Below are 19,529 nucleotides of genomic sequence, written 5' to 3'. Positions count from 1 at the left end.
GCCGGAGACCCGCATCCTTGGGGAAAACTTCAAACGTCGGGGACGTCCCGCCACCTTAGGGACAATTTCGAAAGAGGCCCTGGCGCCGCGCAATCGCAGCGTCTCAGGTTCGCGGCAGGGGCTGCCGCTTGCCCCCAGGGGACCCCCGGACGGCACCCAGACCGTTCCCACACGGCTCCCTGACCCGGTCCTCTCTCCACAGAGCCACACACTGCACCAGTCAGGCCGCACCGGCCTTCTGGCCGCGTCGGGCAGGAACCAGGGAGTACCCGCGACGGCGGGAGCCCGAGTGGGCCATCCACGCGCTGACCTCCTGAGGACAAGGCGGCCGCTTCCCTGCCCACCGTGGAGGGCCTTCCGTGCACGCGGAACCTCGCCTGCTGCGCGGGCTTGTTAACTTATTGGACTTATGTATTTATTTTGATGGTTATTTGTCGTCAAACCGTTCTGTCTTAATATTTTGTTTTTGCACCAGCATCTCATTCCAAATAAATGAGTTGATTTCTTTTTTTTTTTTTTTACCAGTGGCTGTGGCTCAGTTAAGTTCTTCGGGGAGGTTTGGGGATAGGGACACCCTCATCTAGTTTCGGTCTGGGGCCACTGTAGCCCCAGCTGGTCAGAAAAGGTATGGAAACCGGCTTTGAATGAATATCCACCGTCTTCTGCTGGACCAGGTCCACAGCCTCCCTAGAGGCGAGAAGTGCCCTGGGTGTGGCCTGGCTACTTTCTGCTCCTGGGTGTGGCTTGGGGAGGACATGGTTGGTGGCAGTGCTTGCTTGGGCAGTTCACTGGCTCTGGAGGGGAGGCCAGCGCACCTCCCCCAGACCTGAGCTTCTGCCAGTGGAGGTGGCTGTCCTCAACTCACCCACATACCACCTGTCCAGCGGCTGGCAGATCCGCTGGAAAGCCCTCTGTTCCCATGCGATTTTCTTGATCCCACCTCAGATTCTAGAGACCAGCTGCCAGCCTTGCTCACTGATTTTGGGCCAAGAAGAGAAGCTGGAACTGTCTGGGGGGGGCAAGCTGGCCCTGGACTGGGACCTGGGGTTGGAAGCCTGGGCTCACCAGACTCATCCCCTTTCCTGAGCTGCCTGCTAAGGCAGCAGCCTCTACTCTTCCCTGTCTGCATCTTGTGTAAGTTCAGGGACCCAGAAAATCTGTGACAGGTGCAAGAGGTGTGTCCCTCTCCCTGGCAAGGTCTACTGATGATGAAAAGACTAAAGAAGATAGAGTAAGAGGGAGCAGGACCTTGTGTGTGTACCTTTCATTCTAGGGCCCTTCTGGCTGGAGGGATATGCTCAGGAGGTAGAAAGAAGTGAGGATTAAAAACCATCACTGACCTCCACCCAAAGGCGACCATCACAAGCCTTCTAGCTGGGCCTCAGGGACCAGGATGGGGACTGGGACTGTTCCTTTGCTGGAGAGCCTGCAAAAGCCCTGGGTGCTGGATCCAGAGTGGACCTCTTTCCTTGTAAGGAAGAGTCTCCCATGTATTTATTTATGAAGCCCATCTGCAAATGGGGAAGGGGCGCCTCCAAAGAGCAGAAAAGACCAGTCAGGGACTGATGCACCTTGCCTACTCTGAGGACCTTTCCTAAAAAGTCCCACCTGGACAAATTTCCAAGGTCAAGAAGTGAGCCACTTGCCCTTGGCGGGGTTTAGGCAGACATAGGGTCTGTTCTGAGGTGTTAGGCCAGAAGTGTTGATCCATCTTGGATCTCTAGAGTGCCTCCCAGTTTGGGGACAATAGAATTCTGAGGTTTAGGGATTCCACGTTTTTTTTGTTTTTGTTTTTTTGTTATTTTTGGTGCTGGGGATCAAACTCAGGACCTTGGGCTTTCGAGACAGGCATAGTGCCACTTCTTTCAAAGGAAGTCAGTGTGGGGGTAGAAGGCTTGCATGGTCTCAGGGTATCACAAGTTTCTGCAGCCTGTCCATTGGTTAGTTCTCTCCAGATTGGCTACTCAGTCTATACAGCCGGGCTGGCGGCCCTGTGCCAGTACCTCTTCTCCAGGCAGCCCAAGGCTGGGGTGGGGGTGAGGAGCTGGAGTTGCCTCCCAGCTCTCAGGTCTTGTTGTGTTCCTGGCTCAGGGCTGGTGGCCAGGGGTGCCGGTCAGGGAGGGTCATGGGGAGATGGGCCAAGTCAGCATCCCTCGTGTAGGTCTGAGGCTGGGGGTAGTCAGGGTATAACGGGATTCCCTCAAACATCTCTTCAAGCCTTGCTTCCCTGATCTTTTAAACCAATCTGCTTAGGCTTATGGGTAGTGCATAGTGTATGCTGTAGAGAGCACCCATCTCCCGGGCTGTGTGTGAGCCTGTCTGGGTGTCGACAGAGGGATTCCTTGCTGACCAGGTTGGTGGAGTCAAGGGCTGACTAAAGCCAGGAAGACCTGCAGTGATTCTGTCATCCCTGGAGCTCTGCGGCCCAGCTGTAAGCCTCCTCCAGGAAGCCTTCCAGCCTGAAAGGCTCCATCTCTCATCCCCAGGCTTCCTGCCTACTCACAGGGGTAGCCTGGAGAAGTCAGGTCAGAAGAGTTCTCAAAGGTCTCGAGGGAGTTTATTGCCCATCTGAGCCCAGGGACTGTAGTCACTCAGCTTTGTCCCTGTTCCGGGACACAGGCTTCCTCCAGAGGAAAAGGAAGATGAGGAAGTTGACAGCAAGTTGCACATGGCCGAAGATGGGGACGCCGAAGCTTCGGTATAGAAGGCCACCTATAGTGGGCCCCACGGTGCGGGTCAGCGGCTGCACAGAGGCACAGAGGCCCAGCATGGTCCCTGGAGGGAAGATGGTGACAGTCAGGCATCCAATGCCTAGACAACCTGGCCTCCCATCCTTGTCCCACACATCACAGCCCAGTGTCTGAGTTTCCTGGTTGGCCTGAGATACCCCCAAAGTACCCCATCTACCCACTGTTCCTCATCTTGTGCTTCACCCCTGCCTTTGGGGGGGTCCCTCCACCTATAGGTAGGTTCTTGGGTGGTCCCTGGGGACAACTCAGCCACACAGAGGACCCTGTAGTGCTTCTCCAGGTGTGGGGCTGAGCTTTCCTGCTCCAGAAAGTTCCCAAGCATGGGAGGAGCCTGGGAATGGGGCCACAGGTTGGTGCAGGCCCCACCCTCTCAGGCCTGCCAAGGGAGATGGCATCTGCACCTGGGGCCAAGAGCCACCCGCCCCGGACATCCGGGGAGGTGGCTCTCCCGGCTCCTTGCCAGAGTCTGCAGCGCTGAGGACCCAGGGGCTGGAGCTATTAGACATGGCCCATTGGTGCCTGGGAGGGAAGAGAGGGTCTGGCTGGGGAGTCCTGTGAGCCACTATGGGGCTCTGGGCTGGAATTATAGGAGGACACAACAGCCTTAGTGCCACCCCAACAGCCTGTCCCGGCCACAGACTCTCTTCCAGCCACCTTTGCCCCAGAGACCCAATGGAACCCCTACAAGCCAGGGAAGGGGGTTTAAGGAACACAGGAAGGGTCCCCACCTGCCTCTCCTGTAGCCCTAGAGAGATTGCACCCCTTTTCCAGCTCACCCTGCTGTGGGTGCCCACCTGCACATGTAAGCACTTTGCCTGATGGCCCGGGTCTCCACACCTCTGGCCAGCTGTCCCAGGGTCGACTTGCTTGTGTGTGGTTGTTGTCAATCTTTGGGCAGCATGGAGGGCAGCATTCACTAAGCCAAAGCCCCCTCTTCTAGGTCCCCAGACGGGAAGATACCCTTTGCCTGATGCCCAAGCCCCCAAGATCTGCTCCCCATGGCCTGGGAGGTCTCTGGCTCTCAGGCTTTGGAGCCTGGGGCTCTCTAAAGCTCAACAGGGACAAGTGCTTGGGAGGCTCCGCCCACACTCAGGGCTGGCGTGGGGAAACTTAGGAGCAGCCTCTCCCACTGCCCACACGCCTGCAGACAAGGGCAATTACCGCCTCCTCCCTGGCTCTGCTTCCCAGGCTACTGCCCAGTCAGGTACTGCTCCGGTGCCTAGGGCATGCCTGGCCCTGGTGGCCTGGTCTGCTCCTCCCTACCAGACCCACTCTCCTCTCTGAAGGCCTTAATCCTCTGCTCCCTCCAACTAGTCTCTCTGAAGTGCAGGCTTCCTCCTCCAGGAAGCATTCTGGGCCCAGCTATCTGGAGACCAGCTACCCTAGCACCATGGCATCACAGGCTTGGAAGGACTTCAGGGCCTCAGCAGCCCCAAGGAAAGGCCTTCCCCTTCCTGCCTGTCCCGGGATGGCAGGTGGACGAGAGGCCAACCTGGCCCCCTGAGTGTTCTGGCCCTGCTGCTGCAGGTCTGGGCCAAGCTCTGAGTCCTTTGAACTTATGCATCCCACAGGAGCTCTTGACCCAGCCAGTATGCACCTGCGCCTTGGGAGGAAGCAGGATCAGGGCACCCCTAGTCTGGGTGGGGGCTCTCCTAGGCCTCCAGAAGAAAGCTGGGGAGTCCCAAAGCCCTCAGACAGTGTGTCTTCGTGCCCTCATTCCAGGAGCTCTGAGCACTTGTGAGAGGGGGGAGGGGAAGCCTAGCCCAAATGGGCTGAGGCCTTGCCCATTTCTCTGTCCTCCCAACCGGCCTTGCCAGGACCCGCCACATCCACACCTGTACTAAGCAGGCCCTGCCTAGAATGCTATCCAGCTCTCTTAGCAAAATCTTGTCCAAAGGTCACAGCCAAGCCACACTCCGGTCCCCAGTGCTCTCCTCTCCTGCCCTACCTAGTCCTAGACTGGGTGGTTGGCAAGAATGCCAGGCTATTCAACCCCTGTGTATCCACTGGGCAGCTCAGCAGAATCCCGCAGAGGAAGGCATGGCACTCACCAGTGTCTGCGGCTGAGACGGCCTTGGTCAGCATGCTGTCGGTGACCACGTTGAGCACACAGAGACTGAACACCAGGCCGGGCATCAGGAAGCAGAAGTGGAGGATGTTGGACATCAGTGCCTGGCAGGGGGCAAGGAGGAGGGCCACACTTGGCAGGGGCCACCCAGGGCCAGGATGGGGCCCGTGCAGAAGCCCCATCTATTCCCCCTCACCGTGGCCACACTGGTACAGGTAGCTAGGACAGGGGAGAAGGGAGACAGGGACTACTCCTCTGTGGGGACCAACTGAGGTGTCGAGCACTCACCATGCCTAGTCCCACCATGATGAAGACAAGCACGCTAGCTCGGAGCAGTGCTCCCTCTGAGAAGTGTCGGCTCAGCCGCCCGATGACCAGGCCCTGGGTCACCTAGGCAGAGTGAGGAGATGAGGTGGCTGTGGGGGACACTGGGGATCTGGACTATGACTCACTCTTTCACAGTGGCAGGAACTCTAGACTGGTGGGACCTTTCTTTGGAGAGACTGCACCCCCACCATCCACAGCCCCCAACAGGAGCTGAGTCCAGGCAGAAGGCTGAGCCTCCTGGCACCCAGGAGGAGCCAAGGGTCTCTGGGGAGATCAGCTCTTCTCCAGAGGGTGGAAGGAAAGTCCACAAGGGGGACACCCAGGGACACAGGGATATGACTCAGCAGGACAGCCTTGGGCCACTCCCAGGTGAGGGTGGGGCTCCTTATCTGGCCAACTCACCTCCTCCACCAGGAAGGAAGTGCCCAGGGTCAGAGGTCAGATGGGGAGTGGCAGCCACAGGCTTGGAGTGTAAGGGGTGGCTGGGGTCAGGGTCTGCCAGGGCAGGGCTCACGGGGCAGGCCCAGCTCAGCAGAACCAGCCTAGTCACTCTCCTCACTTCTGCCTGACATAACCCACTGCTGCCAATGGAAATCCATCTTTAAAAAGAATCTTTGGAGCTGGGTGTGGTGGTGCACACCTGTAATATCAGCACTGGGGAGGCTGCGGCAAGGGAGGGGATCACCATGAGTTTGAGGCCAGCCTGAACTACACAGAAAGTTTAATGCCAGTTTAAACTACATAGCAAGGCTTTGACCCCCAAAACCAAAGAAAACCTTCAAAAGAAAAGACAAGACAGAGGATGGGAGGGAAGAAAGGAGGGAGGGAGGGAGGGAAAGAGGAAGGGGGGGAGGAGAGAAGGAAGGAGGGAAGGAAGGAAAAGAAACATCCTTAGATGTACTCAGTGGTACACACCTGTAGTTCTAGAACTCTGGGAGACTGAGACAGAATTGCAGTTTTGAGTTTAGCCTGGGCAATTTAGCGACTAAGTGAGATCCTGTCTCAAATAAAAAAACAAAAACAAAAACAAAAAAACGCTGCTATGTAGCTCAGTGTGAAGACCTTAAGGTTCAATCCCCAGTACTGGGGGTAAAAAAAAGAATTCAAACTTAAACTTTATTTTATGTTTTTGTTTGTTTTCTATATTTTTAGTTCATTTTACAAGAACCTCAGGCTAGCTTCAAACCCACACCATCATCCTGCCGCTGCCGCCTGAGTTCTGGGAGTCAGGTGTGTGCTATCGCACTCAGCACTGTTTTGCTTTTTAAACTTAGTGCACTGCACCTGCAAGGAAAGCACTAGACCATGAAAGATTAAAATCTAGGCCTTGGCATTTCAGACAAGCACCAAGACCCAAATCCCAACTGGTGTTGCATCTCAATTCTCCATTAATTGAGAAAAAGCTTCCAGGGACGCACCCAAAACTGAAGATACCTAATAGATCAGGTGGGTCACTTTCTTGCACCCTCCCTCTTGTCCCCCTGCACTGTCACGAAGGGTCACCTAGTCTGAAGGCACTCCTGCTTCTGTACCTGCTCCTCTTCTACACAGACCCCAAGCCAGAGGGGTCCTTCTTCTTCTATGACCTATCCACCTGACTCTGAGGACACCAGCATACATATCACCCAAGCCTGGTCCTGTTTACTAGGGCTGGGTAACCTCAGGGCCTTTGCATTTGTTCGCTAGCTCCTTGGCTCAATGTCCCCACAGCTTCCTTACTTTCTAGCCTGCTCCAAAAAGAGCTCCTACCTCAACTATCCCACTCAAAGCAGTACCTCTGGACCTATGACCTGACACAATATGGTCACTGAGGGCCCCCCACTCAGCACCCTAGTACCTCTTTGCTGCCTCTGCCAGTGCTCTCTGAATGACCAGTGTCCAGGAAAGCCACAGGTGAGGGCAGCCGGCTGGGCCACCATGGGTCTCTGTCCAAGGGTCTCTTAGGGGATAGAGGTCTGTAAGCCTGCCGGGGCTATGTGACCTTTCCCTTCACTTAGACCATCCGAGTGCCTCACCTGAGAATGTGGGTAAGGCAGCAACACCTGGAGTGGGGCAGGAAATGGTTTCCAGGGAGCTGCATGTGCAAGAGTTGGGGGCCAATTCTCAGGGAATATTCTGTTCTATGCTTTGCAGTAATGGGGACTGAACCCAGGGCCTTTGCACTGAGCTACATTCCCAGTCCTTTTTATTATTATTTTTTTTAAGTTGTGAGACAGGGTGTCACAAAGTTGCCCAGACTGGGCTGGAACTTGTGATCCTCCTGCCTCAGCCTCCCAGCATGCTGGGATTATAGGCATGCATCACCACCCCTAGCTAAACTCATGGGGACTTTCAATGACTACCTTCACCCTGATGGGGTTGGGAGGTGCCTGTTGAAGGTAGCTTCAGGCTTCTCTCTATAGTCTCAAAACATACCCTCTGAACCCCGACCTCTTCCCCCTGACAGCACTGGGTACAGGACATGAGGCCTCAGGCTCCTGCACACCCTGTTCCTTTGTGGCCTCCCTTCCCTGCCAGCCTTGTCCTCCTGCTCCGGCCTGTGCTAGGGCCTCCAGGCCTGGCCCGATCCCTTCTCCCATCCCTGTGCAGCTCTCTCGGGTCGCCATCCTAACACAGCCACAAGGTTGAAGCCCCAGGCAGCCATGTAGGCCCAATGGCCTTCCCAGTGCTGGCGAGGGACTTCCAGTTCCCCTCCCTGAGGGTCTCTAGGGGACTGCAGACTTCAGCTGCCACAGGCTGGAGTGGGTTGGCCCTGGGCAGGCTAGGAGCAACCTGTGTAAAACAAGCTTCCTGTGATGGTGACCGCCAACCTTGGGTTATCACCACTGTCACTGTTTATCTCTCTTTTTTATTTTCCCACCAGGGTGGCCTCTCCAGGCTGGCTTCACAGCAGAGGCCTTCTCTGCCCACAGCAGGGAACCAGCCCCTCCCAGAGTGGCTATTTTAGCACCAGAGTCTAGGCCAGTCCTGGGCCTGGAGGCACAGGGAGCAGATGGCTTGGAGGTGCCAGGAATGCCACGCGCTTCCGGAGGGATCCAGAGCCCCTCCCCTGCTGGTCCCAGAATAGCCCTTCTCGTGCCGGCTGTTAGGCAGACGTCCTGGCCTTGGCGACGGCCCTGGCAGCACGTCGACACCTGTCTCTAGCACCCCAGGGTCTGGTCAGATGGCCGGGAGAAGCTGGGGGTGGGTCGGCAGGCTTGGGCAGGACTGGCCTTGGGCTGAGAGCCAGGGGGTCCTGGGGGACTGGCAAAGAGGGCACTGCCCTCCCCACCACCTCTAACTGTTCCACAGGTACCTCTTAAGCTCAGTGTATCAGAGGCTGTGGCAGTCTGTGGGGACAGTGTAACAGCAGTGACCACAGCTCACGTCAGGGGGCTCCAGCAGCACTCAAGCCTTTGCCATATTCACTCATCGCATTTGCCCAGCAAACCCCGGGGAGGGCACCACGGCTATAGCCTCATTTGACTGAAGAAGAAATGGAGAGTTTGGGAAACTTGCTCTAGTCACAACAATGGGGGGCCCCGGGAGCAGGATGCAGACCCCAGCCAGAGCCAGCCATGCTCGCCACACACCCACTGCTGGGGTCTGCAGTGTCGCATCCCTCCCTGCCCTGTCCCCTGCTTAGCACCCAGAGGTGCACTGGGCCGACCATAGGCCCTGACGAGCTGCCAAATGCTGCCAGGGATCCCCAGCCTCCATGGAGAGGAGCCTCCCTCCCACACGGGACCCCAGGCAGACGGCGTCAGTGCACGGGCCTGGGGTGGGGCAGTGACCCGACGCACATCCGTGCTCAGGGTTGAGACCCAGGCAGGGTGAGCCAGGGTGGGGTGGCAGGGCTCTGAGGGAGCAGAGAGGAGGAAGGATGTTCTGACACAGATGGGGCCAAGTGTGCAGATGCTGTAGAAGGTGTCTCTGTGGGGGGCGGGCAGCAGGGTTTCTTTCCAGGGAGCCAAGTGAGCCAGGCCTCAGGGCCCCTCCTGGGTAAGTCCCCCTCCCCTGCCCACACTGCAGCACTGCCTGTGCTGTGACCCCCGCTCACCATCTGGAGGATCCCGAAGAAGGACATGATGTAGCCAGACTGGGAGGCCTCCAGCTGGAAGAAGTCCATGGAGATGATGGAGAACATGACAATGAAGAGTCCTGAGCAGAGGGGGCAGTGAGAGACACGTGGGTGTCCGCACACCCCTGCCACAGTGCTACCTCCCTCCTGTCTCCTGGGGAGGGAACCTGCCCGGTCAGAGAGGGTATCTGGGGCCATGGCCAGTGGCTGGGCCAGTGAGACCTTGGCACGGAGAGTGGCGTCCTGGGGGCTGCTGGGCTGTGGACGGAGAGCTGGAAGGAGAGATCCAGGCTAGGCACGGGAGCACCTGAGCCCAAGACCTACCCTGGCCTCCTGGTCCTAAGAGCCTGCAAAGGCTCCTTTCACTCAAGTGGGGGCTTGGGTTCCAGTTTCTGTAACACCCTGGATGGGTCAGGTGGGACAGAAGTAGACTGCTTCCCATAAGCAGGGCCTGGCCGGGCATGGGTTGGGCTGGGCAGCACTCTGCTACCCACCTCCTGCCTCACAGGGCTTCAGCATAAGCTTGCAGAAGCTGCAGCAGAACTCTGTGCTCACCTTGGGAGGGGGCAGCCCTTCTGAAGGTGAGCTTACTGAAGTGCCAGTTAGGGGACTCAGAAGGGCTTCAGGGTGACAGTACCACACTGGACAAGTCTGTGGCTCAGTGGACTGATCAGTGCTACTATTCTAGAGTCGTCGGAGGGCAATGCGGCTGTGTCCCCCTCCAGATGGCTGGGACAAAGGAGTCTCTGGAAAGCTAGGGTACTGTCAGACTTCCTGTCTGGCTCTTTGCCTGTCCCAGCAGCGTGTAGAGACCAAAGAGGGTAGGCAGTCAGAACTGAGTGTGAAGGGGGCGCACTTTGTGCTCTGACCCTGCCTTGGTTCCCCAGGGCTGTGACTCGGAGGGGCTGCACGGAAGCAGGGAAGACACTTGCTTTTCCCTCCTCCCCATCTAAGCTGGCACACTCTGTGAGCCCATCGCCTGGGTCTGTCTCAGGGGCGGATGTATCCAACTGCAGCATGGGTGGAACTTGGTGATGACAGCTGGGAGAACAGGTGTAGGCAGAGGGAAGGTGCGATGGCCGCAGACCTCCATTCTCGGGCACCAGGCCCTGGATGCCCTTGGGGAGGGCAGTCTGGACTCACCTGAGGGGAAGCCAGAGGCCACCTTCACAATGAACACGGGCAGGACACCAGGCAGCAACAGTAGATGGGTGATGGCCTTCAGGTCAAACAGGCTGGCCTTGGGTTTGCCTGAGCCACCCAGGTGTAAGTCAGAGCAGTGGGTGGCCCTGGCCTGGCCTCATCTGTGGACTTCACCCCTCCCCGGGCACTCTGGCAGGAAAGCGAGCTGAGCACATTCTCCACACCCCCTCCACTAGCAGGGTGGGCACAAGGCACTCTGTCACATTGCTACCGACCCCGGGAATTCCCAAACTCTGCAAGGGGCTCGGGAGACACTGTGTCAGCACTCAGGTAAACTGGCCTGACCTGGACCCAAGCCGGGGAGCCCTCAGTCTCCCAACCTGTGCCAGGTGGCTCTCAGGTTAGGGTCTCCCCACTCTAGGCGGGCTCTCAGCCACAGGGTCCTGCCATATCACAGGTCATCCTGGAAGGGGACCCTCTGAGGCACCAACCTAGCTCACCCTACCCCTGCTCTGGCCCACAGGCCTGCACAGGGCTCCCTGGCCAGTACCCTTCCATCACTCTAGACTCTCAGAGCCTCAGCAACCCTTCGGCCCACCCTGCCCTCTGCCGTGTCCTTCCCGGCCTTCCCCAGGCATTTCCGGCTTTCCTGCCTAAAGCCTCCCTGGCCTTAGGCCTCCACCACTCTGACCTCCACAGCCGCACCGAGCTCCATGCTCCAGGTGTTGGCATCAAGAAGGGCTCAAGGGAGGCAATGGGGGTGGTAGCCCCCAGCTGGGCCCCATCATCCCCACACCCCTTGGCTGGAGCAGGTGCCACTCAGCAGCGGTGGGGAAGGTGCCTCCCACTGGCCCCACCTCTGCAGCGGATCTGGCAGTTACCTGGCTGAGTAGCCTTGGCATCAACACTGGCCCCTTTGGTGTTGGCAGGGATGCAGGTGAAGCTGAAGACGGCTCCCAGGAGGTTGGCCATGAAAGCTGCAACGGCTGGACAGTGAATCCTGCAGGAAGAGTCTGGTGTGGGTCCCTGAGCACAGGCCTCAGCTTCCAGAGGTGCTTAGTCTCAGCCACCCAGATCCCCGAGACCCTCAGGACACACTGATTACGTGACGGACAAAGGAACGGGTGAGCTCTGGCCTCCCTGGCCCTCCTCCTCCTACAGGGGTCCTCTTCAGTGAGGCCCTGGCCCTTTCCCCCAGCTCCCAGTCTTCTTCCTGGGGCTCGCTTTACAAGATGGTCGGAATCTGGGCCCTGTGGGCAGGTAGGTCTGAGACAGACCTTGCACTGAGGGTCCAGGGGCAAGTGTGAGAGCGTTCACATGGACAGGCCAACCTCTGTCCCAGTCCTCACTAGCACCCCCAAATCTGTCCTCATCTGGACCCAAAGGCACAGACTTAGTGGGATCAGGGTTCTGGGAGTGTCCCTGAACTCCCAACAAGGCAGTCCACAAGCTGCCAGTGCCCTTCAAGGGAGTCATTGCCCTCCCCAAGGCTGTGGGAGCGAGTACACACACACACGACCCGTGGAGACATACACACACCTCTGTCAGAAGGGACTGAAACTTATGCACAGGAGGCCACCAAAACAGAGGCCAGGCCGTGTCCAACCCTGGCTTCTCAACTGGCACTGCTGGGCTCCCGTGGTCAGTGGGAGGGCTGACCTATGCCCATCTGCTGCTCCCCCACACACCCAGGGCAACTCTGCCCCATGCCGCCTGCTCAGGATATGGGGTATTCAGAATCTGGCGCCAGGGTTCCTCAGAGATGTGCCCTTCCACTGACCAACAGGCACAAAGGTCCAGAGGGCACTGAACCCAAGGGAGGCCTCTTGGGGCCCCAGGGGCTGCAGGAAGTGATGTGGAACAAGGAGAAATCCCCTCCCCCCCCGTGACCAGTCCCGGAGAGAAGGGCCTTTCTTTTGGACTCTGGCCTCTGCAGCCCAGACGTCACCGCTCAAAGCTGGAAAGGCAGAGACAAAACCTGCTTTCTTTGCCAGATGCCCCGGAAGCGCCAAGAGCAGAGGCGGCCACTCAGAGAGCTATTTTGAGAAGCTGGTGGTGACAAGTGAGGATAGGTGGCAGGGAGCCAGGCCCCTTCTCCTAGGGTCTTGCCTGTCTCTTGAATGACAGCCAGCAAACCAAGGGCCAGGGATGCTCTAGGAAAGCTGGGCAGTGGGGTTGGGGGACCTGGAGGGGTCGGGGGGGAAGCCGAGCCCACAGCTCCCCCATAGCCAAAGTCAGCCATTGCCTAGGGAAGCTGGTGTCACGTTCTCCCCTGCAGGATGAAATGGTGGCTAGGACACCAGAACAGAAGGGAAATTTGGCAGGGCAGCCTCTACCTTGGGGCCTCTGTGCACACGCTTCTCCAAGAACACTCTTCCAGCTCTCTGCCTCACTGCACAGGGTGGGGTCTCCCAGGCGGCTTTGGGTCAATGCACAGGGACCCGCCAGGTGCAGAGTGACCCTAGATAGGGCCCCAGGCTGTGTCTGGCTTTTCTTGGCCCATTCTACACTTTTTAATAAACTGAGCCAAGGTGATGCAAGTAGGGACAGTGTGGTTTGTCTTTGTCCAACTCCCACCCTCTTCTGTTGGTTGAATGGATAAACCGTTCCCAGAGGACCCAGTCCCTCCTCTTTCTCTGGCTACTCTGCTGGGTGACCTCATTTCCTCAGGTGCAAGAGGACCAGACTCACAGTCCTTCTCTCCTTCTCGGAACGCTGGCAGTCCTGGAGTCCAGCCTACCCTCTATCCTGCCCATCAGCCACCCGGGGAGGTCTCTGGCACCTGTAGCCACCCCCTGGGGAAACAGCAGTAGCAGTGAGGGCCGGCTGTCATCCTTATCTCCAGGGCCCAGACTGTGACACCATCAGCAGGGTAGCAGGCTGCCCTGGGCCTCTTCCACTTGGACATTGCTCCTGTCCCTCTGCCCAACCAGTCTGGGCTCCTGCCTGGCTCGTGGGCGACAATTCCTCACCAAACTGGTTCCTTTCCCACTGTCTCTGAGAGTAGTTGCCTGCTGCCAGGAGCTAATAATCCACAGGCGTGGTAAGGGCTTCCCAGCTGTGCACCCTTTTCTGGTCCACCAGGAGCACAGGGTGGGGTCGTATGGGATCCTAGCTTTACAGACCCTTGGCCTGCAAGGAGCAAGAGTAGGGGACTCCGGAAGCCATTGGACTTGCAGCCTGCAGACAGGAGAAGTCACCCTGGTCCACATATCCCATAGTGCAGGGGTTAGAATCATGTCTGAAGGCAGAAATCCAGGGGCCACATCTAACAGCCCCCTCCAGCTTCCAGGGCTCCAAGGCCTCTCTACCTCACCTTTCCCAGCCTGAGTGCCCTCCCAGACTCTATTCCCCCACCACACAGGGCTCTCTTTGAACTGCCAGCTCCCTCCCACCCAGCGCCTTCACACGGGCTTTTCCCTCAGCCTGCAATACAGCCCACCCACTTCAGGCCATCCTGACCCCATGCCACCCCGTTCCTGGGCCTCCTGTCCTGTCTCTGCTTCTCAGCACTTGGAGTGACGGTGTCTTTCTCTTCTCTCCCAGGACCGGTTCTGGTCTGGCAACACAGCGGCATGGTCTCGGTGAGCTGTGTGTTGGACTACGTCAGGGCTGGCCCTGAGTCACTCTTGTCCCAAATCCTGTCCAGGAGAACCCGAATATCTCATTAACCTCCAGGGGAGGTGGGTGCAGAGGAGCACTCCTATAATCCTAGCATTCTGGAGGCTGAGGCAGGAGGATCACTGCAAGTTCGTTTGAGGCCAGCCTGGGCTACATAGAGAGAATTTATCTCCAGTAACACAAACAAGCAAGCCAAACAGACAAACAAACAAAAACCCCCAGAGGAAGTGGCAGTAACTGTGTGGGGTGGAAGCCTCCTCTGAGTGGGAGTCTTTCTGTCTCTTGCCCAGACGAAAGGGCCTCAGATAAGGTCCCAGTGTTGGGGAGGCCCCTGTTCTGCAGCTTCGGGGACTAGGCAAGGTATATTGAGTCACCCCAGGCTCTGTGTGGGTGTAGTTTGGGGCTGGAGGTCATCTGGGCACCAAGGGGCCCACTCTGGGTGGGCAGAGCCCTCTGGGGCCAGGAGAGCTGGACTTGCGACTTGCTGCATGGCCGTGGCTGGCACTTGCGGGGGGTGGGGGTGCTAAAGGTGGGTTTCCTCCAGCTCTGACCCCAAGCATCAGGGCATCCCCCCAGCTCACAGCCTGCTCTGAGGCTTAACACCTCACCAGCCCATCCTCCTTGGGTCTGGCTGGCTGGTCCTAGCTCCAAGCAACCTGCGATCTGCGTAAGCCACATGCAAATAAGCAGGTAGGGCTGTGCGTCCTTAGAACTTATTTACAGACAGGCGGCACTTGGGCTTGGCCTGGGGCCATAGCTTGCCAGTCCTCATTTCACGCAGTTACTTCCCATATCAGTAGCTGGGATTCCTTTCCTTTGGTTTGTTCTCCTTTCCCTTCTCGCCCCTCCCTCAAACCCTCCCTTCCTAGTTTCCCTCCTCTCTCCTCCCTTCTCCACTCCTCCCCTCTTCTTCCCTCTTTATCTTTCTTTTGCAGTGCTGGGAACTGAACCTAGGGCTTCCACGTGGAGATATGAGATATACCCCCCTAGCCCTTTTTTATTGTGAGACAAGGTCTAGTTAAAGAATCCCAGGCTGGGTTTGAACTTGTGATCTTCCTGCCTCAGTCTCCCAGAGTGCTGAGATTATAGGCACTTGCCATCATACCCAGCTGCTGAGATTTATTTCTACACAGTCTGCCTCTTCCCTGTTCCTTGGCATTGAAGTTGGACGCCTCATAGTGTCTTAAACCTAACTTGTCAGCCCCAATACCTGGTCACCCCTTCTAGCTGCTCATCTTCCAGCTGCTCGGGCCAAAGCCTGGGGTCCTCTCTGATTCTCACATGTATCCTCAGCAAGTCCTACTGGCACCACCCTCAAGTGGATCCGGGGTCTGACCCTGGGTCAGGCTGCAAAGATCCCTTTGGCCTGGCCTCCCTCCTCCACCACCTAACCCCAATCTGCAGCTTCAGTTTCCCACAGGACCTGCAGCCACACTGCACCCGTCCTGCTCTTTCACTCCCCAGTAGCAGGGAAAGCTGTTACCAATGTCACTGCAGGCCCGTGAGTTCCATGCACAGCGGCAGCAGTGACCACTGGGACACTCAGGTGAAGGTAGAGTCCTCACAACCCCCATCTCCCCTCTGGACCCCTGCCCCCTGGGCTCCAGTCACCCACGTCCCTTGTGTCTTCTTGAACAGGCCGGGACATCCTGTTCACAGGCCTGCATCCCAGCTGCTGGACCCCCATCTCACGAAGACCCGAGGGAAAGGGTCTCACTACTTATGACTCCACGGTGGCCCATGATGAGCCTAACAGGGGCAGGTACCAGACAGGGCTCCGGAATCCCATGCTGGGTGGTAGAGGCCTCTCTGGCTGAGGCTACTCCACCTGCTGGCTGGTGTGTGCAAAGTGGCTAAGGGCCCAGGTCCCTCCATGGGCAGCCTGACTTCTCAGCCTCAGGCTGGGCCCAAACCAGTTATACCAGTACCTGCTACACCAGCCTTTCAAGTGGATGTGACACCCAGGTGTGGGCCCAGAGGTAGCACCCAGGGAGACCCCAAGTCATGCCTTAATTTCCCTCTAAGAGGGGGAGGGAGGTGGGAGGAGGCTCTTCCCTCAGGCTGTGCCAGGAGGCCAGGCAGGCCTTGGGCCATGGGGCTGCTTGAGGGCAGGAAGCTAAGTGCTGGCCCTTGCCATGGGGCACCTGGGCCCTGGAGCCACCTGGAGCTGGCCGCCTTGCAGGGACGGGAGGGGATCATAGACCAGGCCAGTGCTCAGGCCCCTCTGGCCTCAAAAGCGTGAGGGGTGAGGCAGCCTGAGTTGGTGAGATCTGCCCCATTTGGCTGGGGCAGAGAGAGAGCCCTCTGTGCCTCTCCCACTGCTCCGGGAAACCAGCTGCAAAGTCCTGGGGTTTTGGCTTTGGCCACAAGGGAACTCCACTGGCCCCTGTTTTGGGTGTGGTGTGGAGACCCCTAGGGAGACCCCAACTCCACCCTACACAGCTCCAGTCCTGGACCTTGAACATCCCCCTTTCCTGGGCCCGAGTTCCCCACTCACGAGAGGAAATGCTGAAGTTGGCCTCACCATATATAAACGTGGAGGTTATAAAGGGACTCAGATCTAGAGATGAAAGGAGGCCAAGAGGCCCTGCTCCTGCACACCACCTGCTGTAGACTCACACCCTGGTCTGTGGACCTGGCAGCACTGGTGAGCTGGTGAGGGAGACAGGCCCAGCTCACAGTAAGGGACTCTATCTTGCCCTTGGCACCAGGTGGGTGGCCCAGGTAACCTCATCTGGGCTTCGCAGCCCATGAATAGGGTAGCATCCTGGGAGGGTCCGGCACCCAGCACTGAAACTTGCTAGTAATCCCACCTGTATGCTCTCCACATCCCCTCCTCACTGGGCACCCTGGAGAGATGGGGGCTTTTGAAGGCAGCTGTCCCACAGCTCTTGCCCTCATAAGCCTCCACCTATCACCAGGCGCCACACCTGCCTGCCTCCTGGTCTTCCCTGTAGCTTTACTGGGGTGTCTCACACATGCACCCTGATCCCACTCTCAGCACGCACTGCTCAGTCCCTCTTCCTGTTCCACAGATCCTGCCCTAGGCACCTCCACCCTGAACAAAGCCCACCTAGACCCCTCAGCTCCCTCTCCACCCAAGTCCCGTGGTCAGCCTGCCCTGGCTGCCCCTCGTCGATCCTCCGTTCCTTGGCCCCATCTCTCCAGCTGGGCTTTGGAGATAGCTGTCCACCACTGTGACAAATCCTTGGCCGCTGCTGAGCCTGGTTCACTCAGGGACCATGGCCCTCGGCTCCCTTCTCATCCTATGCGTGAAGCGCAGGCCGGGCACCATGAGTCACACAGGAGCACACAGCCCTCCTCTCCCCCTGCTGCAGACTCCCTCATCCTGCTGCCCGTGCTATGGCTCCCCAACTCCACCCTCACCACGTCCACACCCAACTCCTCGAGGTGGCTCAGGCCACTCAGCTCCCCCAGGGGCAGCCTGGGTTGGGGCACAGCCGTGGCATCCTTGTTAGAGTTCACACTCATCCCCACCCACTACCCACAGCACTGGAACCTGTGCTCTCCCTGTGGCCTCCTTGCTCCCACCGTGTCCTCTCCCACTTGTGCTGCGCAGCATTCTGCCCGTGTCGCGGAGGACTGCTTGCCCTCACCTCTCAGCTCAGGGCCTGGCTCTAGCCCTCCTCCAGCCACTTGGGCCTCCTCATCCTGCACCAGTTTTGCACGCGCTGCCTCTCTGCTTCCTCTCTTCTGCTTCAAGTCTATCCAGATGACACCACAAGGTACCGGTAACCACCTGCCTATGTGGTTTATTCCTTTTACACCACGTGCTCCAATCTGAAACCACAGCAACATCTTTCAGCCAAGATACTTGGCATGTTCCTCACCACCTTAGAACCTAGAATCGCAGGGGCACTGACCTGATGTTCAATAAACATAAGTGAGTCGACATAAGTGAATCCAGGCTCAGATCCAAATGGTGAGAACAAGCCCTGAGGCCCACCCCTAGAGACCTCCCTGCAAAGAGGAAGGTGCTGTAATGAGGCCACGGTACCAGCTGCCCTCACGATCTTGTCAGGCCACAGGCCAGCCCATGGGAAAAACCAGTCGTCAAGGAGCCCAGGGTTTAGCAGCATTCAGCCCAGACCAGAGGGGAGTCTGGAGGCAACAGGGTGTCCGCTTCACACTGAGCGGTTCTACCAAAGCATGGGGTGGATTCAGACACCAGCAAGGCTGTACCCGGAAGAGCCCCAGGGCACTCACACAGGCCTGGGTAGCGGGCACAGAGGCTTCTCTGGCCAGACAGTAGCTGTGTGGGCACCAGCCCCAGGACACCCCCATGTGCAAACCAGAGACAAGTGATAGAAGCCAACTTCGAATGTGCAGGAGTTCCGGGGTGGGGAATGGGATGGCGAGGCCTCTTCAGGCCCAGGTGTGCTGGGTCTGAGATTAAGCTCTTGTCCCAAGAGGTACACCCAGAGCAGCTGACTTAGCTCTGTGCATACCGCTGCAGGGGGTCTGGGCAGGACTGGCCGACGTCAATCGTAGTGGCCACGAGTTTGGGTCCTTTGGGGTATGGAGCAGGAGCTGAGTCAGCCAGGACAGGGCTTGGGATGAGCCCCATGTGCAAAGCAGGGGACTAGGTGGAAGTCTTAAGATGAACTCGTGAACCTCTTCACCTGTCTACACGCTCCTAACAGGATGCAATTTCAAAGAAGGAAATGGTACACGGCCCGGATGGTCCTCCCTGGGTCCCTCTGGAATCCGCCCCAGCTGTGCTGGCAGTGTGGCCCAGGGCTCCAGCCCACCTGGCAGGCCGGGCCGACCTATCCCGCCACGGGGCACACAGCAGCAGGGAACTAACCCAGTCACTCTGACTACTACCGCCCAAATGGGTCCTCGCCTTGGCCACTCACCCGCAGGAAGTGCTCAGGGTCCCGCCAAGGAGGGAGCCTAGGATCATGCCAATGCCGAAGCAGAGGCCCAGCCGGCCCAGAGCCGCAGGCCGCTCCTTTGGCCCGGTCAGGTCCGTGATGATCATCTGGGCAGCTGGGACAGGAAGGGGTCTGAGCGGCAGGAAGCCTCACTGAGCCATGAGCAGACCCAGGCCCAAGCTGAAGGCCAAGTCAGGGTCCTCTACCCCAAGGCCCATCCCACCCCACACCCCCCACCCCTCTTTAAGCCACACACCCCGTCCTGCGGCGGCCCTCTACCGGCCTACCTGGCAGCGTGTGCATGAAAGGCGAGGGCAGCCGTGAGATGAAGAGCAGGAGGACACCAGGCAGAGCTGGGCTGCAGGCGGCTGCCAGGAGCAGGTAGAAGGCCGAGGCCGCCAGGAAGGAGAGTGAGAGCGCTGCCCGGGCCCCATGCTGGTCTGCAAACCTGGGGCCACAGGACTGGTTAGAAACCTGGGAGTCTGCAGGTAGGACCCATTCCCTATGCTCGCCCCTGGGGCTGTTCCAGCGGGGCCGATGGGGAGGATGGGTGTGCTGGGGTGGCAGGGAGGGACAGGGCCCCTGTTGGTTGCAGGTCTTCTGAGGGCAGGCTTCCACCCTCTTGGGGCCTCAGTTTCCCCACTATCCCCACGGGGCTGTGC

General features: G+C 58.3%; 2 protein-coding genes across 6 annotated transcripts in view; one reads left to right on the top strand and one right to left on the bottom strand.

Annotated features, from left to right (window-relative positions):
* The window catches only part of Phlda2 (pleckstrin homology like domain family A member 2), a 910-nt gene extending 601 nt beyond the window's left edge, over positions 1-309 (top strand). Inside the window, exon 2 of the mRNA XM_010636155.1 lies at positions 203-309. Coding sequence (XP_010634457.1) covers positions 203-309 — 107 coding nt within the window. The remainder of the gene's footprint in view (positions 1-202) is intronic.
* A 2,226-nt stretch (positions 310-2,535) lies between these two features.
* Positions 2,536-19,529, bottom strand: part of Slc22a18 (solute carrier family 22 member 18) — a 24,957-nt gene continuing 7,963 nt past the window's right edge. For all 5 annotated transcript variants that reach the window (XM_010635671.3, XM_010635668.3, XM_010635667.2 and 2 more), the window contains exons 4-11: positions 19,155-19,315; positions 18,850-18,982; positions 11,230-11,348; positions 10,349-10,456; positions 9,185-9,285; positions 5,107-5,208; positions 4,802-4,922; positions 2,536-2,775 (exon numbers count right to left, since the gene is read on the bottom strand). In XM_010635671.3, coding sequence (XP_010633973.1) covers positions 2,588-2,775; positions 4,802-4,922; positions 5,107-5,208; positions 9,185-9,285; positions 10,349-10,456; positions 11,230-11,348; positions 18,850-18,982; positions 19,155-19,315 — 1,033 coding nt within the window. In that variant the 3' untranslated portion in view covers positions 2,536-2,587. The remainder of the gene's footprint in view (positions 2,776-4,801; positions 4,923-5,106; positions 5,209-9,184; positions 9,286-10,348; positions 10,457-11,229; positions 11,349-18,849; positions 18,983-19,154; positions 19,316-19,529) is intronic.

The sequence above is a fragment of the Fukomys damarensis genome, unplaced genomic scaffold (assembly GCF_012274545.1).
Source record: "Fukomys damarensis isolate Sample0158 unplaced genomic scaffold, DMR_v1.0_HiC HiC_scaffold_27, whole genome shotgun sequence".
NCBI lineage: Eukaryota > Metazoa > Chordata > Mammalia > Rodentia > Bathyergidae > Fukomys > Fukomys damarensis.
The sequence above is the reverse complement of the archived record's forward strand: the minus strand, read 5'-3'. Positions and strand labels throughout refer to the sequence as shown.